The 27,559-nt window shown below is 45.7% G+C and overlaps 1 protein-coding gene across 2 annotated transcripts in view; it reads left to right on the plus strand.

The window, feature by feature from the left end:
• The window catches only part of cfap299 (cilia and flagella associated protein 299), a 988,831-nt gene that overhangs the window by 791,606 nt on the left and 169,666 nt on the right, over window positions 1-27,559 (plus strand). For both annotated transcript variants that reach the window (XM_041199977.1, XM_041199987.1), the window contains one exon: window positions 24,143-24,285. In XM_041199977.1, the coding sequence (XP_041055911.1) occupies window positions 24,143-24,285 (143 nt within the window). The remainder of the gene's footprint in view (window positions 1-24,142; window positions 24,286-27,559) is intronic.

A 27,559-nucleotide genomic window follows, 5' to 3' on the forward strand; every position in this document is an offset into this window, starting at 1 on the left:
AGCTAACATACAAGTTCAGCTGGTAGTAGGGGAGGCAAATATAATTGTGGCCTTTATTTCAAAGGGAATGGGGTATGAAAATAGGAAGGCACTAGTTAGACCACATCAAGAATACTATGAACAATTTTGATCCCCTTATCTAAGGAAAGATATACTGACATTGGAGGCAGTGCAGAGAAAGTTCACTAGGTTGATCCTGGGTATGGAGGGATTTTCTTATGAGGAGAGATTGAATAGGTTGTGCTTGTACTCATTGGAGTTTAGAAGAATGAGAGTCGACCTTATTGAAACATACAAGGTTCTTAGGGGGCTTGACAGGGTAGATGCGGAGAGGTTGTTTCCCCTTGTGGGAGAATCTAGGACCAGAGGGCATAGTAAGGAGTTGCCCATTTAAGACAGAGATGAGGATGAATTTCTTCTCCCAGATGGTAGTCAAACTGTGGATTTCTTTACCACAAAGAGCTGTAGAGGCTGGGTCGTTAAGTATATTCAAGACTGAGATAGACAGATATTTAATCAGTAAAGGAATCAAGGGTTATGAGGAAAAGGCAGGAAAGCGGAGTGGAGGATTATCAGATTCAGCTATGATCTCATTGAATGGCGGAGTAGACTTGATGGGTCATATGGCCTACTTCTCTTCCTATGTCTTATGGTCTTGTGATCTAAAACCTGTGACTAATGTGACCAAATATGTTTGATAGCATAATGGGGAATAGTGAACTGAAAAAAGCATTTTGTAAGAATCAAGCATTGAAATAGTGCAAGACTGCCTACGCTGAGACCTAGGGCAGGAAAATTCCGGTCCTGTTGGCATCGGGCATCATCAGCAGGCAGAGGGGGCTACAATATGGCAAGAAAGCCAGAAATTGGTCTTACGCCATCGTGAAGCCAGTTTGCGATCATCCACTCCAACAGTCAATGGTGGGTCACATTTCCGCCACCACATGTCAGGAGCATTTTAGTACATTGCATCTAATTATAAGCCCTGCTCACTGAAATCATCTCCTCACGTCAAATTTAGCACTCATGCCAGCGAGACTTCAGAACGGTGTGCTTACAACAGCCTTTAAAAGGCATTCCCCACAGCGACCTGAACTTCAAGAGGAACTCAGAGATGAGTGCACATAACCTTGCGCCACAGTCGCGAGCATCACCCATAGGGCATCAAGGAAGAGGTGCTGAGCATTCAGGGGACACAGGCAAGTCACTTCTTCCCGGCTGGCTTTCAGTGTGGTGCCAGGACAAGGGCTCCAGTGCGGGTCAGGCCGGGGTTGCGTGGTGGGGGGCAAGGCAGCACAGAATGAAGGAAATACTCAAGCACATGCCGGGGAGCGGGCGATGAGGGAAGTGGACAGACACTTGGAAAAGCTTGTCAGAAGTGAGCATTCTTCCTCAGTTGAGACCGTTCAGCTGCAGCTCCATTGATATGCTTGGAGTCGGGCCTCTGAAGATTTCCTGCCCACTCAAGCAACGCAGAAGCATGAAAGTGCCACCAAAGGCTCCAGAACTTTTCATGCCTCGTGCGCAGACTGCAGGTTAGTGTGTGTTTTAGGGGCCAGCAAAGCAATGGGCCGACTGGGCAAGCTGTACAATCCCCTTGCGAGAGATGGCCATGGAGCAGTCACTGGTGGAAGCACTCACAGCCCCTTGCAATATCTTTATTAAGGATCAATATCCATAATGGTTCAAGCTAACAGTGCAGCCTTGAAATGCAGGTTAGTAGAATGCCTGAGCTGAGAGCACAACATGCAGTCTAGTGGCCAAAGCTACCGCCAATCAGTCAAGTGGAGTGTGGCAGAGCTGGCAGGAGGTGGGCTCGGACAGCCAGTAAGCGCATGACACATTGGCCATCCAAGAGGTGGCCAGCACTCTCCTACAAGCATGGAGGGGTCTTCAGACTTAACCAAGAGAGGATCTTAGTACACCTATGCTAACCCACGTGTCTTTCTCTTAGATCCTGCAGAGGAGAACATCAGGATCATGGCGCCTGGTGATTTAGTGGTATGCCTCATGGCTTACAGAGACCAGAGAAGAAGAAGACAGCGGCCAAGGTGCCTGGCTTAGCAAAAGGAGGAGCACCACCCTCAAGGGGGCAGCAGGGCCTGCTGAGCATGCAGTTGAAGACTCACAGAGAGCCATCGCTTGTAGGCTCCTCGCAAGGCCTAGGGTCTTTAAAAGGCACCTGTCATTCCCACAGATGACCGAGAAGCAATGTCACCAAACACTGCGCATGCCTAGGGAAATGGTCGATCACATATGTTGCCTGCTGCAGGATTTGGCACCATGGGGACATGGAGTTCATCCACTGCCAGTGGCCGTGAAAGTGACCGTGGCGCTCAATTTTTATTACCAGTGGCTACTTCCAGGGCTCCACAGGTGACTTGTGCGGGATCTTGCAAGCCTCCACTCACAAGTATTTCCAGCAGGTCAACGATGCCGTCTTCATGAAGGCACCGAGGTTTGTGCATTTCACCAGTGATCAGGAAAACCAAGAAGTAAGAGCGCTGGGATTTGCACACATATCAGGTTTTCCATAGATGTTGGCTGCCATTGACTGCACTCATGCAGCACTTAGATCTCTGTGGCAACAAGCAGTCAACTACATTAACCGCAAGAGCTTCCACTCGCTGAATGTTCAGGTGGTGTGCGACCACCACAAACGCACCCTACAGGTCTACGCATGAGTCCCAGGGAGCACCCACAACTCTTACATCCTTAGCAGTTCTCAGGTCCCTGACATCTTCCAGGGTCCAGAGAGGCTGCAGGGTTGGTTCCTCAGGCACAAGGACTACCCACAGAGGACATGGCTGATGATGCCCGCGCGGGCTCAACTGCAGCAGGGCAAAGGTATATGAAGCTCATGCTGCAACCCGGACTTTGCTGGAGCAAATGATAGGCATTTTGAAAATGAGGTTCCGGTGCCTCGACAGGTCTGGTGGAGTACTGCAGCACAGTCCTCAGAGTTATATCTTGCCAACCTGAAAAAGACTCATTTGTGCCTATTCTCTACTTCCTCTCCATAGATGCTGCCAGACCTGCTGAATATTTCCAGCATTTTCTGTTTTTGTTTCATTAACTTCTCTGACTGATATGCTGTTTTTGCTGTATGGTTCAACATCCCATTGGCTTTGTTGATCGCTGTTCTGCATCGGCGGAACATGTTTAGTGTCAAGGCTTCAACTTCAGCTATTATTACACTATTTATGAAGTACGCATGAAGTCTATTTTTGTCCTTCTTACACGTAGCACTTCAAAGTTGCCTACATTAACTATTGTTGTTCTGTTCACCTAAATAGTTTGCTCAATCATTATGCTGCTTCCATCTTTTCTCCTAGCTTGGTATCAAATACAAATTTGATCTAATTTGCATTGAGCTTCTGAATCCAAGTTATTTATGTAAATAGTTGCTTGTAAAAGAGGAATATTAAGATGTATAAAACAGGATCAACAGTGGGATTAGACAAGGTGACTCATGTGGAATAATTTCCTAATGTGGACTTGATGTGCTGAATAGTCTGTTGCTGTGCTGTAACACGTCAGTTTTTTGAGTTGGAAATTCTGTACACTTTATGTTCAAAAAGAGATGCATATTGTTGTTATAGTTTCTACAAACCAAGAAATATTTTACTTTTTGCAACAAGAAAATAAAAATTTCCCTTTCAATTCATTTCAATTTTTATTTCTATTAAACATTGGGCAGAATTTTTCTGTTGGCGTGCGGGGCCGGAACCCGCATGCCAACATGTAAAATGATGTGCAGTGACATCGGGCGAGCGTCCTGACATCACTGCATGCCAGCGCAATATTTCATTGGGCAGTTGCACAATGATCTCTGATCAATGATCGCCTGCCATTAATTAACGGGCCACTTAAAGCCCTTGAGTTGCCAATTGATGGTGATTTTTTGGCACCTGTGCAATCTTTGGGTCAGTCGCAAGGCGCAACAGGCAGGCGGGTAGGACACGTTTGTATTAACCTCATCCATGGGCGGGATAAGAGGGCTCAGTGTGCACTGTCAAATATTGATGTTTCAAAGTTACTGATACTTGTCTGTGTGATCTGCAATACTTCAAAACGCACACCAGCTGCTTTGTCTGGACTCACAGCCTTCAGGTCAGCACTCTGCAGTGAAGAATCTTTTTTGGGTCTGCAGGTTTCAGGAAGCCTTCCCTTAGCCTGGGAATGGGAGTTGAACCCTCCACTGGAGGCACCTCCTCTGAGGAGAAAGGGAGGGCTAGAAGGGGGAGGAGGCCACGAGTGCACATTCAGCCTCCAGGGGAGCCACCTTTGGGAGGACAGGCACATGCACAAGGGGCACAGGGCCAAGAGGTAGTCCAAGGCGGAAGGGGCCTCAAGAGACACCACTATCCTGCTGCCAGGGAATACAAGCTGTGAAGCAGCTACATCATTCTGTCTGAGGTGCAGTGCTGAAGGAGGCTCGGTCTGTCAAGGGAGACAGTCTACTATATCTGTCAGATGATTGGGCCTGAGATCTCCCCTAACTGTGTGGGCAGACACCCCATGCCAGTGGTTCTAAAGGTCACAGCTGCCCTCAACCTTTATGCCTCTGTCTCCTTCCAGGAGTAGGTGGGTGATCTTTACGGTGTCTTCCAATCAGCTGTGCACACTTGTGTCATGTAGCTCACAGATACTCTGTTCAGGCGTGCATTGACCTTCATCCACTACCGTTGGGATCAGGCAAGCCAGCCACAGCGAGCCAGAGGCTTTGCAGCCATTGCTGGCTTCCCCCGCGTCCAGGGTGCAATAGACTGTACACATGTGGCCATAAAGGCGCCAGCAGGTGAGTGTGGTGCCTTCGTCAACAGGAAGGGCTTCCACTCCATGAACGTGCAGCTAGTGTGTGATCACAGGAAGCAGATTCTGCAAGTCTGTGCAAGGTACCCAGGCAGCTCCCACGATGCCTACATCCTCAGACACTCCCAGGTGCCAGGGCTCTTCAGTGCTCCAGCCCGGCTGGATGGATGGCTGCTGGGTGGCTCATGAAGGCCAGAAGGTGGCTCATGATGCCTCTCCGCCATCCAAGATCAGAAGCTGAGCAGCAGTACAATAGGAGCCACGCCTCCCCAAGGGCTAAGGTGGAGAGAGCCATCAATCTTCTCAAAATGTGCTTCTGATGCCTGAATTGTTCAGGAGGCGCACTCCAGCACCCCCAGATCATGTGTTGCTGATAGTGGTTGCATGCTGCGCTCTCCACAATCTTGCACTGGAAAGGGGGGATGCAGTGGACATTGAAGATGTAGACGTAGTGGCTGCAGCTGTACACGTTGAGTCCAGCAATGAGTCCGAGGATGAGCATACATTGGGAAATACTGAGGGGGGTAGATGCTGACCCGGGCATACTCCAGGGAGGCATGGACACTCGGGAGGCTTTAATCCAATGAACCTTCAGCTACACACCACATATGGACCTCCAGGACATGCCTGGTCTGCAGGCTCTATTCTCGATACCTGAGTGCAAAATCTGCCTCGATAAGAACATTAATTAATGGCCTTGTCAATAAAGCTGAATGTCCCAAGCCAAGGATAGCCTCATGTATCTCCACCAGATGCTCCCGCACACCCTGCTGCATTTCCTGCGTTTGCTGAGTCGCTGACAACTCCAGAGGCACATCGTCAGCCACCGACCGAGCATGTGCCTGGTCCCCTGCAGTCCTCCAACTGCTGGCGCCATAGGCACTCTCTGTCTCTGCCAGCAGCTCCAGCAACAGAGACAGAGACAGAGAGTGCCTATGCTGGCGGGAGCATCTGGTGGAGATACATGAGGCTATCCTTGGCTTGGAGTCCGTAGTGGAGGAGTCTACGTGGACCATTGCCGATGCAATGAGCCTCATGTCTGAGTGCCATGTGTCCTCCATGGAGAGTGTGGTGACTCTCGTGCAGAGGCTCCTCCAGGAGTCCCATCAGAGCTTTCTGGGGATGCACTCAGGCCAGTAAGCCCTCACATTGGCATCGACCTCAGCTGGTTAGTGCCAGTGTGGGAGATGGTCTGGGCACCAAGTTTCCCAGCTCAGTGCCAAACCATCCATGGTGAGCAGGGAGGTCCGAAGCAACCTCACGTTGGTGCAGCAGCTGCCTGTTGTCTCTGCCGGCTACTCTCAGGGCGCTCCGGATGAGGGCAGCAGCTCCTCCACCCCTCTGGCAGTGACCGTTGCATCCGATGAGGCTGCGGCGACTGGGGAGATGCCAGCTGTGGAACTGGCAGCTCCCTCCCAGGCAGGGCCAGCACAGGCTCCACGGACGACCACCAGGGTCATTGAGGCCAACAGGACAGCAGAATGAGCAGGCTGTCTCAGATGCCAGTCCCAGCGAGGGGGCAACATCAAGATGTAGCACCCGAAAACGTAAATATAAGGTGCCTTACATCACAGGTTTATCACTGGTGCTTTTGTGTTGACCTGCAATGAGGTCTTTATGAGTGGGTGTGATTTTTAACACCTTTGTCTTTTTGTTTTATTAAGTTCCTTTGGTTGTAATATTAAATTCAGACATATCACCATGGCCGAGGGTGCCCGTTTCTTCTGCAGGTGGATGGTAACCAAAAATGTTATGAGTGATTGTGGGACATTTAGCTTTATTGACAAGGCCATTAGTTAATGTTCTTAGCCAGGTCAGCATCTACCCCCTCAGCATTTCCCTGTGTGTGCTCATCCTTGGACTCATTGCTGGACTCAACGTGTGCAGCTGCAGCCACTGGGTCTACATCTTCAACGTCCACTGCATCCCCCCTTTCCAGCGCAAGATTGTGGAGAGTGCAGCATGCAACCACTATCAGCAACACATGATCTGGGGGTGCTGGACTGCGCCCCCTGAACGATCCAGTCATCAGAAGCGCATTTTGAGAAGATTGATGGCTCTCTCCACCTTAGCCCTTGGGGAGGCGTGGCTCCTATTGTACTGCTGCTCAGCTTCTGATCTTGGATGGCGGAGAGGCATCATGAGCCACCTTCTGGCCTTCATGAGCTACCCAGCAGCCATCCAACCAGCCGGGCTGGAGCACTGAAGAGCCCTGGCACCTGGGAGTGTCTGAGGATGTAAGCATCGTGGGAGCTGCCTGGGTACCTTGCACAGACTTGCAGAATCTGCTTCCTGTGATCATACACAATTTGCACTTTCATGGAGTGGAAGCTCTTCCTGTTGACGAAGGCACCGGGCTCACCTGCTGGCGCCTTTATGGCCACATGTGTACAGTCTATTGTGCACCCTGGACGCGGGGGAAGCCAGCAACGGCCGCAAAGCCTCTGGCTCGCTGTGTCTGGCTTGCCTGATCCCAACAGTAGTGGATGAAGGTCAATGCACGCCTGAACAGAGCATCTGTGAGCTACATGACACAAGTGCGCACAGCTGATTGGGAGACACCGTAAAGATCACCCACCTACTCCTGTAAGGAGACAGAGGCATAGAGGTTGAGGGCAGCTGTGACCTTTAGAAACACTGGCATGGGGTGTCTGCCCACACAGTTAGCGGAGATCTCAGGCCCAATCATCTGACAGATATAGTAGACTGTCTCCCTTGACAGATCGAGCCTCCTTCAGCACTGCACCTCAGATTGATGTAGCTGCTTCGCCGCTTGTAGAGAGTTCAACTCCCATTCCCAGGTTAAGGGAAGGCTTCCTGAAATCTGCAGGCCCAAAAAAGATTCCTCACTGCAGAGTGCTGACCTGAAGGCTGTGAGTCCAGACAAAGCAGCTGGTGTGCGTTTTGAAGTATTGCAGATCACACAGACAAGTATCAGTAACTTTGAAACATCAATATTTGACAGTGCACACTGAGCCCTCTTATCCCGCCCATGGATGAGGTTAATACAAACGTGTCCTACCCGCCTGCCTGTTGTGCCATGTGACTGACCCAAAGATTGCACAGGTGCCAAAAAATCACCATCAATTGGCACCTCAAGGGCTTTAAGTGGCCCGTTAATTAATGGCAGGCAATCATTGCTCAGAGATCATTGTGCACCTGCCCAATGAAATATTGCGCTGGCGTGCGGTGATGTCAGGACGCTCGCCCGATGTCACTGCACATCATTTTACGTGTTGGCATGCGGGTCCCGGCCCCACACGCCAACAGAAAAATTCTGCCCAATGTTTAATAGAAATAAAAAGTGAAATGAATTGAAAGGGAAATATTTATTTTCTTGTTGCAAAAAGTAAAATATTTCTTGGTTTGTAGAAACTATAACAATAATATGCTTCATTTTTTGAACATAAAGGGTACAGAATTTCCAACTCAAAAACCTGACGTGTTACAGCACAGCAACAGACTATTCAGCACATCAAGTCCACATTAGGAAATTCTTACATGAGTCACCTTGTCTAATCCCACTGTTGATCCCATTTTATACATCTTAATATTTCTCTTTTACAAGCAACTATTTACATAAATAACCTGGATTCAGAAGCTCAATGCAAATTAGATCAAATTTGTATTTGATACCAAGCTAGGAGAAAAGATGGAAGCAGCATAATGATTGAGCAAAATATTTAGATGAACAAAACAACAATAGTTAATGTAGGCAATTTTGAAGTGCTACGTGTAAGAAGGACAAAAATAGACTTCATGCGTACTTCATAAATGGTGTAATAATAGCTAACGTTGAAGCCTTGACACTAAACATGTTCTGCCAATGCAGAACAGTGATCATCAAAGCCAATGGGATGTTGAACCATACAGCAAAAACAGAATATAAGTCAGAGAACTTAATGAAACAAAAACAGAAAATGCTGGAAATACTCAGCAGATCTGGCAGCATCTGTGGAGAGAGGAACAGAGTTAATATTTCGAGTGCCTCTGCCAGTGACAGAGAAATGCCCTCACCGCTGTGCCCGGGGACACTTGCCGATGTTCTAATTCCCACCGAGGTGCTAGTATCTGCGCTGGTGCCTACCTGGCAGAGGTGGTGTGACGCTGGTGAGTCCAAGACTTCAGGGCCCTCAGGTGTGAGAGGGGACCCCTGCTGCTCCTCCTCCCGGCCCTGATCCGCTGATGCTGAAAGGAAGAACAAGGACATTGGATCGGTTAACAGGGAGACAATGTCAATGTGTATCCTTGTCCCCTGGATCATTATGAGCTCATCCATCCATATGTAATGCTCGAGCCATGTTGCAAACTTCAATCACTGAACATTCAGCACTGCCATGGCTGTTGGGAGAACAATGGTGACCTCACTGCTGGGCATACATACCTGCCCATGGCACCCCAGCTTTGCCGACACCAGTGGACCTGGGTGCATGGCACCTCTCCAGGCCGAGGGCCTCCTGCTCGAAGCAGCTGAGCATCACCACCTGGACCAGCCCTCCACCAGACCTCACCCGCTCGGTGGCATTACGTGTATTCTTCTCCTGAAATGGAGAGACGAGCATTGATTAGTGCAACTTGTACCTGGATCCTCTTCACACACAGCCCACCCCAACCAGAGTGGGACATTGTAGGGCTCCAGTGCCTCCTCACCCCGCTGCTGCTGAACACTCACACAAAGATGCCAGGTCTGCCCCCCCTCCCCCACTAAATCACATCAGGCACCACAGGTCTGACCTTCCATAGCAAGGAGGCGCAAGCACGTGGAGTGCAGAGGACAGCAGATGGTTCATTGTCACGCCACCTTGAAGCTCCCCTCCCAGCATGTCATCATCCTGATTTTGGCATGTCCTGGAGTTCCAGCATTGCACCTAGGTGCAGCTCCTCCAGGCTGTCCCCAGAACAGTCATGTGGGTCTCAGTTGACCACATGCTGCGGGGGCAGAACCCATCTCTTCACCACCCTCTCAGGGTGACCTCGGCATGGGCAATATCTGCTGGCCCACCCAGTGAAGGACACATGCCATCAATGATTCAATGCAGTCACTACATTCAGACTTGAGTAGGGGAGAGGGAGGGGCACCAGGGGGGAAAGCCTATCTACTGGGTTAAGTGACCACTGCCAACATGGTACTCACCCTTCCCGAGCACAACAGGTCGTTGAAGTGCTTGCGACACTGGATCCACATGCATCACACCACATCGTGGAAGCTCACCACCTCCGCCACTTCCTCCCAGGCGCGTTTGGTCATGTGGGGGGCCTCATCCTCCCATCCTGGGGTACGAGGACCTCCCACCATGTTGCCGCCTCCTCAAGGAGGGCAACAAGGCAATCGTCAGAAAAATGAGGGGCACAGTGCCCCCCTGCCCTACACTCCTGCCTGACCTGCTCAGCAGCAGCGCTCTGAGGACCCCTTCCACTAGTCATGTTTGACAGCCTTTGAAAAACTACAGCCGCTTTTTAAAACAGGCCTCCAGAGGCATTATGTGGAGAATGTTTATATTATTTAATTTTTATGATCTTTTATATGCATTTAGATTGCAAAACAAATCATATTTACTTAATTGGCCCACCCACGTAAATTGGCGGCACGGACCTGATCTCGGGTGGCGATCGGGTCAGGGCCCGCTCCTGCTCTGCCAACATCCAGAAAATTCTGCTCATATCGCATTGGGACCAGACTGTGGACACCTGTTCTGAATCAAAATAACAAGTTCAAGAGCAGTTATGCTCGTGGCTCAATGTGTGACAACATTAGACAGTGAATCCATAGCAAAAATAATAAAACAATGCAATAAATGACCTGTCTATTTCTAATTCACTGTTCTTCATTTCTGGTAGGTTTGGTAAATGACACATTTAAGTAATCACAGACAAATTAAAGAACAGAATGTAAAAAGACATTTATCCCATAAGTCAATTTTTTTTCTAACTAAATATGAACCATTCTAAACTTCCCTACACCTATTTAATACCCTCATGAAGGCAAATAAGCATAAGTACAACTTCAAAAACTAAACGGTTTGTGAAATTTCTACCTGATCACTGAGGATAGCTGAGAAAAATTGTTGATTAACTCTTCAAAGCACCAGACTTTCTCTTTCCTTGCACTATCAAGGAGTATTCAGTTAAATATGTTTAGTTCCTTTTCTACTAGTCTCCAGTGTCAGTAGCAATCATGCTATTTAGTCAAAATATTAAAGGTGCTTTTTTCAAACACTATATCTACTTGCTTGGCGGGTTTGAGAGTTTTTCTTTAGTTTTTGTTCAGTTCCCGTTCACTTTTAATCTAGAAATTTGATCTGGTTTTGTTTCAAGGTTTTCAGCAATTACAACAATTCTTATTTTGTCACGAACAATCATGTTTTGATGTCTTTCATAAAATGAAAATTTGTTTCATGAGTTTGGCTGACACTTTTAAGGAAGGTCACAGAAAAACAGGCCAATTGGGCTGAAAGAAATTAAATCTTGACAGGGCCAAGATCAACACTGCTAAGCAAAATACAGTTATTCTTTTCATACACCTGCTGCTACAGAACAACACAATGTTGAATTTGGCTTATCAATCTAAGTTGTTCTTCTTGGGATTCGCCTTGGCATATTTACCAACAGTTGCTATTGAAGGTTAATTAGATTTTCCAGTTGGGTTAATTAGATCTTCCAGGTGATGATCTAAATTTGCAGTAGGAAAGGGGTCAAATAAGATTATTTATTTATGGGATGTGGGCATCGCTGGCTAGGCCAGCGATTATTGCCCATTCCTAATTGTCCTTGTTCAGAGGGCATTTATGAGTCAACCACATTGCTGTGGAGTCACATGCAGGCCAGACCAGGTAAGGACAGCAGGTTTCCTTCCCTAAAGGACATTAGTGAACCAGATAGGTTTTTACAACAATCATTTCATGGTCATCATCACACTTTTAATCCCAGAATTTTATTGAATTCAAATTCCACAATCTGCTGTGGTGAGTTTCAAATCCAGGTCCCCAGAGCATTACTCTGGGTGTCTGGATTACTAGTCCAGTGACAATACCACTACGCCACCATCTCCCCATTATTTGGTTAAATAGTTAATTGATTTCCCATACTTTAAGACTAGATTATTTCTGTAGTGCGTTAATGAAGATCTTGCTTCTTGAAGTCAATGCACTGACATTGAGCAACACAATCTTTATGGAAGACCATCGGTTAAAACAAATCAAGTCTTCAAATAAAATACTCCTACCAGTTTTATCCCTTCTAGTTTTAGATTTATTTGTCAAGTAAACATGCACCCTTTTCACTCATCTCTCATGAAAGAAACCAATTTTATGGGGCATTATGTGAAGAAGGTTTATATTATTTAATTTTTATAATCTTTTATATGCATTTAGATTGCAAAACAAATCATATTGTAATCATAATGTTGCTCATGCTCATTTATTCACAACTTAAATTTTCAAGCATGTCTTAGGGAGACGGTAGGCGAATTCCAAAATCTCTGAATATATTATTAACTTCTAAATTGAGAAAATAATGAAATATTTATTTGAATACTCTTTTTAATATTACCACTGATTTGCTTTATTGGAATCGGCTCATTTGCCCTCCAAGGAAAAAAAGTAAATCTCTACAGACACCAATATTATTATTAAGACTACTTAAACAATACTGCTTCATATACAATCAGTGGTTTATGTTGAGCATGCTTCATTTCATCTAAAACTCAGAATGTCATGTCCATGCTCATGCCTGTTCATAAACACTGGAATTCCAATTTTCAGATGAATTTGGATCACTCAATAATTATAGATAATTTTTCTCAGTTATATACACAAACCCATTACAAACACAAGCTTCTGGGAAGGCAGAAGTTTGGATTAATGATAGTAATATGGCAAATCAGATTTTATTCATATTGGTTTCTGGTTGTGCTGAAGCTGAAGCATGTTTAGATCTTCATTTTCTGAAGACTGACTGGAACTAAACAGGGTGTTACGAACAAGAGTGGATTAATTTAAACAGCACCAATTTCTCTTGTCACCACCCATTTGTAAACAGAAAGGTGTTTTGATTTTTCCTTCTTTATAAGTGGTGGCGTATTTTCCAACCCCGTGGTTTTGGTGTGATCCAATTTTCCGTTAATAACCCCATAGCAAACTCGAGATAGGCTGAACTCAATGGGTTAGTTTATTTTCACACACTCAACACTGGGAAAGGAGGGTCGGAATGTAACCGCCTTACATTCATACAGTAATAAGACGGATAGAGAGAAGGTTTTACAGCACAGAAACCACTAAGCAAATGAATATTGTTTCACATGGGTTCCAGAGACAAGAATCAAAGTTCAATGAGATATTTCTTAACAGAGGTCAACAGGCTGAAACCCAGTGCTGTATAGTTCACTTTTCCAGTCGTGCTGACTTCACAAGATGAGATAGACATGCAGTGATGAATCAGCCTTGTAGGTGATGGTACAGAATTTCCAGCAGAAACAGTGAAGATGGGGCCAGATGTTCCACCTGGGCAGGGCTCCTTCTCTGTGAAGTTGCTAGTCAGATGATAAAGAGATGACTGAGTAATAACTTGTTCAACAAGCCAGAGCCCTATGTCACAAAACCCCTACCTCTCCAACGGTCTCTAACAAATGATGTGTATCCATCGTTTGGAATGTGGCTGTGTTTTGAAGATTGTTAGATGTCTCAGCCATTAGAAACCGAAAGAAAGGGCCCTTTGTCTTAGCAGACCATCAGTATCTTTCTGGCCAACTTGGGTTATCAAATGCAGATGGCCTTTGAATAGCTCTTTTTGAAGTTGGGCTGTGCAGTCCACAAATGGCTGCTGGTGGCTTCTCAGAGATAATGAGGTATGGATTTCCCTGAAACTGCAATGTAACTTCATTGGTTTAGGGGTCACAGACAGACATAGGTTCAACCATTTTATGGATCTTGTTCAGTTTTAAAGTTTATGAAATAGCAAGGAGGATTCTATGAAAATATATAGGGTGGGGTCTTAGTCCCTCACAATAGATAATCATTCCAGTGGAATATGCCTGTCACACCAGCAACATGGTGTTGAATTGACATTGATGCCAGGATTCTTCCTCTTCAGGGTGGAATTCCAGCAGGTTGGGAATTCTGTCTGACCCTCTGGATCCACTCCAACTCCTACTCATTGCCTTAGATCGGGTTCATTTACTATGCATGACCAGTTTTTGGCGTGATTCCTGCTGCGAAGAGGGAACATCACTTGCAGTGCTGCAATGTGGATGGTGCTGCATCACCAAAAGAGGGTCAAAGATTGGGCTGTGAGTAACTGAGAGCTTTGACCAGGAATTAAGCAGGTAAATGCCCAAGACTAAAGGAAGAGGGGGCTGTTACGAGGCCCTTTCCCACCATGGGGCTTTTCCCGGCTTTTATTGCCACTTACCAGAGTTTAGTGCTTCCTTCCCAATGGCAACCCTGGGAAACAATGGTAAATGGGCCTTATGGGAAGGAATTCTACTATTTGCATGCAGCAAGCAGGGAAGAAACATCTATTCCAATCATGTGAGGGATAAAGGAAGGAAATCCTGATTTGTGATGCATTTAGGGCTCGTGTCTAAATTTTTCCTCATTTTCCACTATGATTCTACTCAAAATCAGATGGGATTGTGAAAGAGGATCCCCTTGGAAACTTCAGTTTGCCTTTTGTACTAAATTGCTATTATAATGACAGTATAAGTATACTTGTGGCTGGCTGATTCTAATATACATTACCTTGGACGTTACCAAGCTGGCTTCACCATCACAGTATCTAAAGCACAGGGATCATTTTAAGGTACAAGATTTTGCTGTTTGAAAATGGTAGTAATTTCAGAAAAGAGGATTGTTTATTTGAGAGTATGCTGATAGTAACAACATGGCTAAATTTATTTTCCAAAAATAAGAAAACTTATTGGTAAGAAGTTATCTTTTACTTATTATTATACTTATTAATTACTTATTAATAAGAAAACTTGAGATTGAAGTCCATTGAACACAGTGAATTTCAGGTATGTTCATGTACATTATTTTGAAAAAAAATGTAAACTGCATCAGAGATAGAGGATGGAATTTTCTGTGCCCACTGGCACCGAGCATGATCGGTCGGCGTGAGCGGACAATATGACTTGAGCGGTTTTATGACAGTGGGAAACTAGTTAGCGATCATCCACTCAGCCTTTCGACAGCGGGCCACGTTTCCTGCCATCAGACGTTGGGAACCTCATTGTAATACATCAGCATATCATTATCAGGCCAGCTTGTTGGAATTGCACCCCCCAACCCCCCCCACCCCCCACCCCCCTCCGCTGGATCATCCATCCACGTCAATGGGAAAGCATGCCAATGTGTTTCACAACAGCTCATAAAAGGCTCCCACTTGGCGGGCTGCACTTTGATGGGAATTCGGAGTAACAATGTGCAGCGCTCGCCAGGATTGCCCAATGAACTTCAAGCTTCGGAGGCGTCTGGGGGTCGGGGTTAAGGGCAACCACGCCATTGAGGCAACTGGTGGTGGTGTGGGCAGGGGGCGGTGGGGGGTGGGGGGGGGGGGTGGTGGGGGTGAGGTGACAAGGGCAGCCCTGCCATTGAATATAGCGTACAAGCATTTAGGATGGGGGATAGTGTGGGCGAGGGAAGTGGCCATGCATTAGGGAAACATGTGTAAGGTGACCGTTCCTCTGCAGCTGAGACAGTTCAGGTGCAGCTGCATTGATATGATTGGTGTCGGGCTCCTAGGTTATCTGCCCACTCAAGCAACACAGAGGCATCAAAGTGCCACCAAGTGCTCCAGAGCTTCCCCACGCAGCCTTTCCCCCAACCCCCCACCCCCACCCACCCCCGGCACAGACTGCAAATTCATCAACATCTTAATAGGCTGCAGAACAGTCCACACACATTATACAATCTCCTCGCTAGAGCTGGCCATGTAGCAGTCACTGCTGGAGGTGCTCACAGCTCCTTGCAATGTCAGCATCCTGGTTTGGACCAGTTTCCCACATGGTTCAAGCTAACAGGACAGCCATGTAGTGCACTAATCTCTGGCCATCCAAGCGGTGGCCAACACTCTCCAGGAAGGGGCCGTCACACTTAACCAGGACAGGTTCTTAGGACACCCATGCTAACCACGTGTCTCTTTCTTTCATCCTTCATGGAGAGTACATCAGGATCAAGGAGCCTGGTGAACCAGCTGTATGCCTGATGGTCTACAGAGTGCGAAGATGACGGAGACACCAGCAGCAGCCTCAGGAAGAAAGGACAGCTAGGGCTCCCACACACGCCGCCCAAGAGCCACAGCGAGCTGTTGCAGGCCGGCACCTAGTGACACCAGAGGTCCATAGATGCCACCTTTTGTTCCTGCAGATAACCGAAAACCAGTGTCATCATAGACTGCAAATAACTAGGGAAGGTTGGTCACATCTGCCAGCTACTGCAGGATTTGGTGCCATGGGGACATGGAGGGCAAGCACTGCTGGTGGCCGTGAAGGTGAAAGCAGCGCTCAATTTTTACATCAGTGGCTCCTTTCAGGGCTCCACAGGTGACTTCTGTGGGATCTCAGAAGCCTCTACCCACAAATACATCCATGAGGTCACGGATGCCATCTTTGTGCGAGGGCACACAACTTTGTGCATTTCTCCTGGGACTGGGACAGCCAGCGTGCACTGGATTCACCCAGATCTCTGGTTTCCCACAGGTGCAGGGTGCAATCGACTGCACTGATGTGATGATCAGATCTCCAATGCAACACACAGTGGATTCCATCAACCACAAGGGATTCCATTCGCTGAATATGCAGCTGGTGTGCGACCAACTGAAATGCATCCTGCAGATGTGCGCACGGTTTCCAGGGGGTGTGTTCGATGGCTACATCCTCAGTCAGTCACAGGGTCTTCCAGGGTCCACAAAATCTGCAAGGATTGCTCCTTGGGGACAAAGGCTATCTGCGGAGGCCACAGCTGATGACACCCGTACAGCAGCCTCAGACTGCAGCAGAGCGACACTATAATGAGGCTCATGCAGCAGCTCGCAACTTGGTGGAACAGACCATAAGGATGCTGAAGATGCCTGGACCAGTCTGGTGGAACCCTGCAATACAGTCCGCAAAGGCTGTCGTGCATTATCGTCGCCTGCTGCACCTTTTACAACATGATGCTCCAACAGGGAGATGAGCTGGCTGAGGAGGAGATGGAGAAGCTGCACATATCCTCTGATGAGGAGGACGCCGATGAGATGAGGGTGAGGAGGTCCTCGGAAGCGACGATGACTGGGGATGAGGCCCTCTCACTGGCTAGACGAGGCAGGTGTGCTCAGGAGGCCCTCATAGCTGCTAAATTTGTGGAGGATGATGATGTCACGCAGTGAGGTGACCCCATAGATCCTCACATTGCACCTCTGATTGTTTGGCTCCTTCTGGCTTATGGCAGCACGAATACCCTCTGTGAGAATGCTCTTGTCATGGAGACGCTGTGGAGGCCCTAATAGTTGCTTGATTGCAGGAGGATGATGATGACATGTATTGAGAACACTCCATAAATCTTCACACAGCCTCTGAGAATGCCTGACTCCTGTATGGCCGAGGGCAGATCGCTTGAACTCTGTGATCAGTGAGATATCATAGAGACGCAGCCATGAAACTTTAGAAGCACTTGATCCTTTGTTCACCTTCAGCACCTGAACCCTTCAGGAGCACAGTGTCACTGGTCACAGATGCTGAAGAGATGTGGGTCAGCCCCATCTTAAAGGTGCTGAGAGTACACAGAGAGAATGATAGAACTCTATGATGTCTGCCCACTACATTCTGGCAGCAATGGCCAGCACCATCGAGGTGCAGACATCATTAATGTGTTCAGGGAGTATGAGGCCAGACCACCACTTTGGTCTAAAGGCTGCACGGAGCCCTGGACAGAGACACCTGCCTTTATCTTGTGCAGAGAGGTTTCACTTCTTGAGTGACACGAACACTGCTCATCAGAACAAGGAGCCAGAGGCAGGGAGACATTCTTGTGAGTTTATTGACAATATGAACAGTATATACAATCGATGAACACCTGTGCCCAGGCTGTGCAACTACATCTTCTTAACTTTCCTAACCCTGCCGCTACATCTTGGTGCTCCCCAGCCATGAACAGCTGGGGTAGAGGCAGCCTGCTGGCTGTGACGTCCTATCTGTGATTACCTTGGTGGGTGTCCTCCGTAGGGCCAAGACTTGGAGGGCCCCGGCCTGCTTTCGGGGTCCTGCTGTGTGGCAGTGGCACCCACTTCATTCTGTGGAGCTGAAGCTGCTGAGCTCACAGGAAAAGGGGAGTCGGCTGGGACAGGTGTTGGAGTCACCTGGATGGATGGGCTCAGAGTGTGCACCTGTGCTCCTCCTCCCTATGGATGCCCAGGGGACTCATGCTGATTCCTTGAGGAGCAGGGGTAGCTGGAGTGAGAGCGAGCTGCCCGACACGCCTCTTGTGTTCACACTGTTGGAGCCTAACTATGGCATCAGCAATGGAGTTGAGCCCGCACAGCAGTGCAGGAGCAAAGGCCTGGACCAAGGTCTCCATGGCCGCCATCCTATCATTGTTGACCTCGGTGCGTTGGCACGCCGGCGCTATCATCTCAGAGTGAAAGTGGACAAACTCCTCCATTGTGCCTTGAAACTTGAGGAGTGCCATGGACATCCCTTCCTGATGTTCCTGAGCTTGCCTTTGCAGATTTATCAGCTGTGACATGATCAAGTCCAGAGGCTCGTCAACTGACTTGGACTCAACAAAGTTCTTGCCTCCAGCAGTCCTCCAAGTGCCAGGAACCTGGGAAATCCCCGCCTCCACCTGCTGTGGATTGGACAGTGCTATATGCTCACTAGATTGTAATCCCGAGGCTATTCTAAAGCTAGGTCCCACTGAGGTGTGTGCCTCTGCGCTGGTGGAGAGTGTGGGTGAGTACTGCGATGGGACTTCAGAGAGGGTGCCTCCAGATTCCTCTTCAGAGGTTTCTTCAGAGCTTAATTGGAGTTCTTGGGTCATGGACTCCATTGGCTATTTTGCAGATGTGCCTGCGATAGCAAGGAGAGATAATTAATGCATGGCAGTGGCCCGTGAACGAGAACACATCACTCACGGCATGGTTGTCTGATAAATGTTGCACTGCTGGACATTCACTTTGTAGAGCACTGCCCCCCTCAACGTCAGCACAGGTCCGGTTCTGATCCTCACCAGTCAGCTGGATGGCTATGTTTTCAAAGTCTGTGAGGATCTTGATTTTGGGCATTCTGCCGCTGGTCCAGAATGTTGGTTCAGGTAACTGGGAATTCAGATAAACAAACTTCATTTGTCAAAAATTAAATTAAGTACAGGAGATAAAAGTGAAATTGCAGTGCATAGCTTAAATAATTTAAATGATACTCTTTCTGTCCTCACTGAGATCCAGTTTAGAAAATTGATCCTTTAAAGCACTTATGTAGATTGGCGAAGTTGGTTCTCCCCTAATTTTATTTGATCATTTGTTTTGGCATTAACTTCTAGTTTTGCTTTGTTGAGTTGCGTCTTTCATGGCTGGCTAATAACATAACAAGAAAAATGATCTGTACATTTTCCATTTCCAACCATTACGCTGCCTCCATCTGGCTAATTCATTTCTGTATTTGTGCTGAATGGCAAAATTTTGGGTACCTTGTTGGGAAAGTAGCCAATCCTGTACTTGATAGGATCTGTTTGGCAGAAAGAGGGATGTATTAGTGTTTGGTTTCACATGAGTTCAATGATCTTAGCTATCTCGATCTTTCTTTCTAAAGTGAAATAAGTCAAAAGATTCCTTTTACTGAAAATCTGATTATTTAGAAACAACGGGGCCTCAGAAAAGATTCTGTTGATCTTAAGTAGGTTTTGTTCTTCTTTTTCTCACTTTTGATACACAAGATAAATTATCAGCCATTGACAATTGCTTCAACAGAACTCGATTAAAAAAAATATTTTTTTTAAATCACTTCCAATTTGAACAAGCAAAATCCTGCACCTTAAAACGATCCCAGTACTTTAGATGTTCTGATGTTGGGGATTTCTGAAAATAAGTGCACATTTGTCTCACCCTTGTCCAAGATAGCATTCATTTCCAAGTTCAAATATTGGTTTATAGTGAATGCTGGCAGCAGGGAGCCTTACCCATTTTTAGCACACGCTTAGAAAGTTATGTCCAATGAGTGTCAGGAGACTATTCACCCAATAGAAACGTTGCAATTATGTCCCTATCCAGCAATCACACAAGATAATGCTCAGGAACAGATATCCTAACTAATTGTTTCCCATCTGTGGTTCAAGGTTGTAAATTAATTGTAATAAATTTGTCGTCATGCCAACTGATTTGAGCCAACTGAGTACAAGCCTGATCAGGGATTACACCTGGGAAATTCCCAGCTTGTTTGGCTCAGTTATGCACTAGATTGTGGATTTGTCAATGGAACCATTGGGTAGAGTCCTATTGATAGCATTTTTATAATCCTTTACTGCAGATTAGCCTGACCTTTGCATGTTGTCAAGCAACAAATCATTAAGATTACTGTGAATGCTCTGGTTGGTTTATCAAAAAATAGAAGATAAAGTTAATGGGCAGGATTTTATCTCCCATGGGCATGTGTACACCTGACCAAATCAGGCGTAAAATAGCACACGATGACGTTGGGTGAACATCCTGATGTCATCGTGCACCTGTGCGATATTTCGGTTGGCAGGCATGCGTAAGAGTTGGCAGCATGCCCGCTGACAATTAAGAGACCTATTAAGGACCTTAATCAAATAAATGAAAGCTATTTTTCGCTGCCCGCCCAGCCTTACAGTTGGCGAGTGTGCAAATCAGCCAGGCTGCCTTTGGATTTCTTATGAAACTTCATCCACGGGCGGGACAAGGTTTCCAGCAGTAATTCTTTCTTAAAATTTACACTTCATTTTTAATATGTCCCTGTTCATGTGACTGAGTCACACGTGAGGACATGTTTCTCTCATTTTTAAAATCTTTCTTTTTGTTTGTATAATTCTTCAGCTCCCTGAGGCAGCTCTGTGCATTCAGGGAGCTTTCAGTGCGCGCTCCTCCATGTATGTGCAGACTTTAGCGCTCACACTCCTCCTGCCTTCACCCTGGAAGCGCTGAGCTGCTCAGTGTGTATTTCACACTGGATGGCCGTTAATTGGACAGCCAGCATGAAATCACGGTCGGGGGCCGATCGGGGGCAGCTGGCCATTTCCCGGCCGCTCCCGGGCCCGCCCGCTTGACAACTGGAAAACCCTGCCCAATAAAAACATAGGGTGAGAGAAAAAATAACTTTGTTAGCTTAAGATTCTTACTCCAGTATAACTGCCACCGGATAATATATCATTCCCAATAATAGATAAGCCGGTTTTACATTTGTTTTATGCAAACAGTTTATTATTTGTTTTTTTTGCTATGGGCAATTCATGCTTTTGTTTCAGAGTATATTACTATTTTTGTTCTGTCTTTTATGTTTAAAGAATTGGAGTCTACCCTCGGTCTAGATTCCATTGCCAGGAAGTAGGAATTCTGGTTAATGAATTCCATTTTTTACTTCAGTCAGAAAAATAATAATAAGGCTTCGGAGTAATCTGTGTGAGATTATTTTACAATGGGCCGAATTTTACAGTCCCCACTGGCAGGTTTGCACTCAGAGGGGAGTGGTTATCCCGTAAAATTCCCCACATGGCCTTCCCACTGCCCTCCCACTCACCATGAGTTGTCAGCAATTTTATGGGGGAGGGATGAGATGTAGGCCAGCCCACCTACCTTTGCCCCAATTGAGGCTTTTATGTGGGCAATTAATGACTACTTTAGAGCCATTTCCCTCCCAATCCCAATTTTGAGGCTGGATGGAGGTGTTCAGGGACAGAGGAGATCCATGCCAAGTTGTACTATTCAGGTCTCAGGTGGGAGGGAAGCAGGGACACCAATCTCAATGGCCTCATTCCCACTTCAGGTGCCCCCCCATGAGATCTTCCCCCAATAGGGCTCCCTCTCACTGCCTCTCCATCAAGGCCCCCTTCCTCTCTTCACACCTCCACAGGCTTCACCTTCACATCCTGCCTTGAGACCACCCACATTTACCTGGTCCTGGACTCCGAGCCTATGAATCTGGGACTACTTGTATTCCCTGTCCTGGCCATAACTGCTATTGGCGCTGCTGGGCCTACAGATTGGCCAACAGTTCTCTGAGGTGGGACTTCCTCCTGAGTGAGGGCCCTATCTCTGGCCAATTAATGCTCCTCGGATTGTAAATGGCTGTGGGGCAGTTGGTATTGGTGGGGATGCATTCTCAGTTGACTCTTTGGGTAGTAGGACAGGAAGCCTTGCCATCTCAAAAGTCCTGCCCAAAGAGACTCTTTAGATTTTTACTAACTGTAATTATCAACATATATTACTTTAAACACTTTTGTATGAAATCACAACAAATAGTTATAAAGAAGGCATGCTTCAGTGAACTATGTGAAAAGAGACTTTGATAAATATTTCACTATTTTGTTTTCCCTCTGTGTCTGTATTCATCTTTTTACTTGGGTGGGTCAGGTCCAATCATGCCCCCGCATCCCCCACCCCCACCCCTCCCCCACCAACTCCTTTGCTTTTCCCCATAGAATCTTTTAGTGTCTTCAGTTGTTTCAGTTGTCTTTAGTGTTCCAGTTGTTATTGTTGGAATAGATTAGTCACTGAGGTGACTGGTGAAAGATCATAAAATGTATGACACTGATCATGCATCATACTTTAGTTTCAGATGTTTGACATGGGCTCTGTGTTCAGTGTATAATAGAGGTACCCCTCCTTACTGGATCTCCCTTGTGTGTCAGCAGCTTCTTTGGCCCAATATTAATAGCACCTGTAAATGAAGTAGGTAAACCAGAATCACTATAGGTTCAGTGTAGTAACCTAATAGAATCAATTATGGGAACCTTTCAAATTCCCATGAGAATTGAGTCACTGCTCTGCAAACCTTTGTAACTGAGAAAGAGTAACATAAAAATATGTTTATTAAACTGCTGTAGTGAGAAATTTGAAGGCAAACAAATACTTTATTCATACCATCTCATTTTTTTCCATGATATATTGAATTTCCATAAAATTAAATGTGATAGAAGACATCTTTCTTACAAACAAAAAATACTGGAAAAACTCAGCAGGTCCGAAAGCATCTGTGGAGAGAGAAAGAGAATTAACGTTTCGGGTCTGTTTGACCCTTCTTCAGACCCGGCCATACGGACTTGAAATGTTAACTCTGTTTCTCTCTCCACAGATGCTGTCAGACCTGCTGAGATTTTCCAGCAACCGCAGAAGGTGCAACACCTGCCCCTTTACTTCCCCCCTCCTCACCGTCCAAGGGCCCAAACACTCCTTTCAAGTGAAGCAGCACTTCCCTCAATTTAGTCTACTGCATTCGCTGCTCCCAATGGAGAGACCAAATGCAGACTGGGTGACCGCTTTGCAGAACACCTCCGGTCTGTCCGCAAGCATGACCCGGACCTCCCTGTCGCTTGCCATTTCAACACACCACCCTGCTCTCAAGCCCACATGTCCATCCTTGGCCTGCTGCAATGTTCCAGTGAAGCTCATCGCAACCTGGAGGAACAATACCTCATCTTCAGATTAGGCACTTTGCAGCCTTCTGGACTTAACATTGAGTTCAACAACTTCAGATTATGAACTCTCTCCTCCATCCCCACCCCCTTTCTGATCCCCCTTTTTCCAATAATTTATGTTTTTATATGTATATATATAATATATATTTTTATTTTCTCACCTATTTCTATTATTTTTAAATGTATTTCCAGTCATTGTTTATCTCCACCTTTTAGCCCATTTCGATCCCTTCCCCTTACCCCACCCCCACTAGGGCTATCTGTCACTTGCTCATCCTGCCTTCTACCCTCAATGTCACCATTAGCACATTCCATAGCTAGTATCACCACCATCAACACCCCTTTGTCCTTTTGTCTATGACATCTTTGGCAATCTCTTATTTGACTCCACCTATCACTGGCCCTCTATCCAGCTCTACCAATCCCACCCCCCTCAACCAGCTTATATTTCATCTCATTTCTATTTTTCCTTAGTTCTGCCGAAGAGTCATACAGGCTCTAAACGTTAATGTGATTTGGATAATACCTGCGTTCTAAGTCTGTTTCATGAATGATTGTATGTGTATAAACAAACACAGGGCACCAATAAAATAACATCTTGAAGTTCCTACAACCGTTTTTAAATGAAATATATTTAATAGTTTATTAACTCTGCTCAATTTAATTTTACATTTTAGGCTTTAAAACAAAAATCCCTATTTTCTAATTTTCAGTCTATAATTTTCATCCGAGACTACAATTCTCATGGCCAAGAGATCTCTGGGTATATTGATTACTCACATAGACTCAAGACAGAACAATTTGAAGGGCATTTTGGTGGAAAGAAGAAACTATTGCCACGGTCAACAGATCTAAGGTACATTTACAGATTATACTCCTGGATTGGTGACACTGTTGGTGGCATTTCTAGTTAGTTAGTTTCACATTTTGCTCATCTTCATCATCTACAAACTATAATGTCCTGCATAACTAATAACCTCCCAATCATTCCTCATCTGTGGTTTCATACACCAATCGTTTTCGTCATTGATGCTACAGGATTTCCTAACAGTGAATTAATGATAGTAATTCAAAATCGACCATCAGGGAATGCCCACAAAACTGATAAAGTACCATGAAAGATGAAGGGGAGAATATGCTTGTCTATTGTTACCAACATTTCAGTTACCAAAGCTTTATTAGCTTACCTCAAAGTGACAGTTATCTATAGCACTTGAATTTTCTTCGATTATCATAAATGAGTTAATGCAGTAAACACCAGCAATAATTCCAAACATTTGTTGAAAAGGCACCTAAATGCTATAAATGTACCAGGATACACCTTGTAGGGAAAACATGAGTTATATGTGCCAGCTCCTGGCCCCTTTGTCAACAATAACAACAGCAACCTCCAGTAAAATTGCAGTAAAATGTCTCAAGGCACTTCACAGAAGTGTTATCAAACAAAAATTTAATAATGAGCCATGTAAGAAGATATTAAGACCTGTGGCCAAAAGCTTGGTCAAAAAGTTAGATTTTAAGGTGGACAGAGAGATAGAGAGGCAGAGAGGTTTATGGAAGAAATTCAAGAGCTTAGAGCTTAAGCAACTGAAGGCACAGTCGCTGCTGGTGGAGTGATTAAAATCGAGGATGTGCAAGAAGCCAGAATTTAGAGCAGCCCACATATCTTAGAGAGTTGTAGGGCTGGCAGAGATTACTGAAAAAGATTCACAAAATTGTTAAGGTGCAGAAGGAGGCCATTTGGCCCATCGTGTCTACACCAGCTCTCCAAATGAGCATCATGACTTAGTGCCATTCTCCTGCCTTTTCTCCATACTCTTGCACATTGTTTCTGTTCAAATAATGCCCTCTTGAATGCCTCAATTGAACCTTCCTCCACCACACTTCCAGGCAGTGCATTCCAGACTCAAACCACTCGTTGTGTGAAAAAGTTTTTTCTCACAACACATTTGCTTCTTTTGTAAATCACTTTTAATCTGTGCCCTCTTATTCACAATTCTTTAACAAGTGGGAACAGTTTCCCCCTAAAGGGAGAAACCATGGTGGGATTTGAAAACAAGGATGAGAATTTTAATATCAAGCTGTTACTGGATTGAGAGTCAATGTAGATCAATAAGCACAGGGATGATGGTGAATAGAAATTGTGCAAGTTAAGATGTAGGCAGCAGAGTTTTGGATGAGCTCAAGTTTACAGAGGGTGCAGCCAAGTGGAATACTCAAACCTAGAGGTAACATAAACATGGTTGAAGCTTTCAGCAGAAAAAGAGCTGAGGGAGAGGTGGAGACAGGAGATTTCACAAAGGTAGAAGTAGGCGACACTGGTGATGATCAAAGACAATATGGATTCTAGAACTCAGCTTGGTGTCATATAGGATCTGTTGTGAGCAGTCTAGTTCACCATCAGACAGTGGAAAGGAAGAGGAATTGACTCAGTGAATAGGGCACAGGAGTTGTGATAGAGACCAAAGACAATGGCTTTAATATTCCTAATATTTAATTGGAGAAAGTTATTGATTATCAAGTACTAAGTGTCAGACAAGCAGTATGGCAAATCAGAAGCAGTGGAGTGATCAAGAGGGCAGATCATGCAGTAGAGGGTGTTCTCAGCATAAGTGTGAAACTTGGCATGTGTTTTCAGATGAAGTTGCCAAGTGGCAGCATTTAGATATGAGATCAAAGGAGTTTCTTAAAGGAGGAGAGAGAAGTGGAGGGATTTAAGGAGGGAATTCCAGAGCTTGCGCCAAGGCAGTTGATGAATGCGTATTTGATAAAGTCATCTAGGTGACCTCAAAGACTTTTGAATGTTGACTAGTGCAATATATTGCTTGAAATGTCTTAATTTACTCTGTTTATCTGATTTTTTGTGGATCAGTGCTTTTGAAAAGATATAAAAGCATGCGTGCACTTAGTTTACAGCCATTCCAGAATTTGTAACTGTTTGAACAAACATGGAAGCACTAAAATACATTTTTATCCTTTCAAGTAGAAAGGCAGATTGTATAATTTACACTATATAGGCAGTCAAGAATGTCTGTTTGATGAAGGGTAACCAACTGGCCTTTATGTTTCAGCATTGTCCTATACTTGAGGCAACTGACCCATGTCCTGGGTTGCATGCATCTGAGACGCTTTTTATTGCCTGTAATTTGGAACTTTAAATCTCACGCACATGCAGCACCTGCTCTCCTCCTGGTCGTGCCCTCTCAGAACCACCCCTTGCCCAATCCCCACCTCCCCTGCTCCCCACCGCAGCCCCCCACTGCAGCCCCCCACCCCCCCACTGCTCTAATACACCATCATGCCAGAGTTTCCCTTAATTTTCTCCATAACAGTTACTCACCCTGCTTTCATAGGCGGATTAATGCAACAATTGGTGATATCCTCGCCAATTCCCCTCCCCAACCACAGCTTTTAATCAAAAATATGAAGTAAAGAAATAAGCCTATTCTGTGAACCACCTTTTTCAATTTGTTCAGTTTTTTATGGCATTAGTTAAAATTATAGCAACCAGCAACCTTTCTTGTAGTGATGCTCTTTAATGAATGAAAAGTGATCTTTCATTGTGGTTTCGCTATAAATTGTTGGTGGTGGAGTGAAAAAATAGCTACAAGAATATATCTCCATTTCAGCAACAAGTTTGCCATTTTTTTGAGATACACTTGAAAGAGGCAGCATCCTTACTTTGGTTTGCTGCATGGACTATATTATAAAAAGAGGCTCCATACCCTAGTCTTGTCTCATCATTTCAAATGCGGAATTTTCTTTCCACCTTGCTGTCTGCAATTATTAAATGGCAAGAGGAAGGGCCCTTGTGCTTCAGGCAGATGTGTGGACCACAATGAATACCTTTCTTACATACAAAACAAGAACAGACCATTCAGCCCAATCATTCTTTATTGGTGTTTATCCTCCACATGAACAATGTTCATAATCTCATGAACGCACTTCTCTTCCTGGTTCCCTTTATTGCACTTTTTTCTTTATTTGTTGAGATCATTTTTTTTAGTCTCCTGTCCTGAAGAAATGTGATCTCTGAATTACTCTGAAGCCCCATTGCTGTTGTGTCTTCTGGCTCCTCGGCAGCTCTGAATTCTTCACATCAATCCAGCCTGAGCATAGGCAGGCTGTCT

This window comes from Carcharodon carcharias, chromosome 1, assembly GCF_017639515.1.
Source record: "Carcharodon carcharias isolate sCarCar2 chromosome 1, sCarCar2.pri, whole genome shotgun sequence".
Taxonomy (NCBI): domain Eukaryota; kingdom Metazoa; phylum Chordata; class Chondrichthyes; order Lamniformes; family Lamnidae; genus Carcharodon; species Carcharodon carcharias.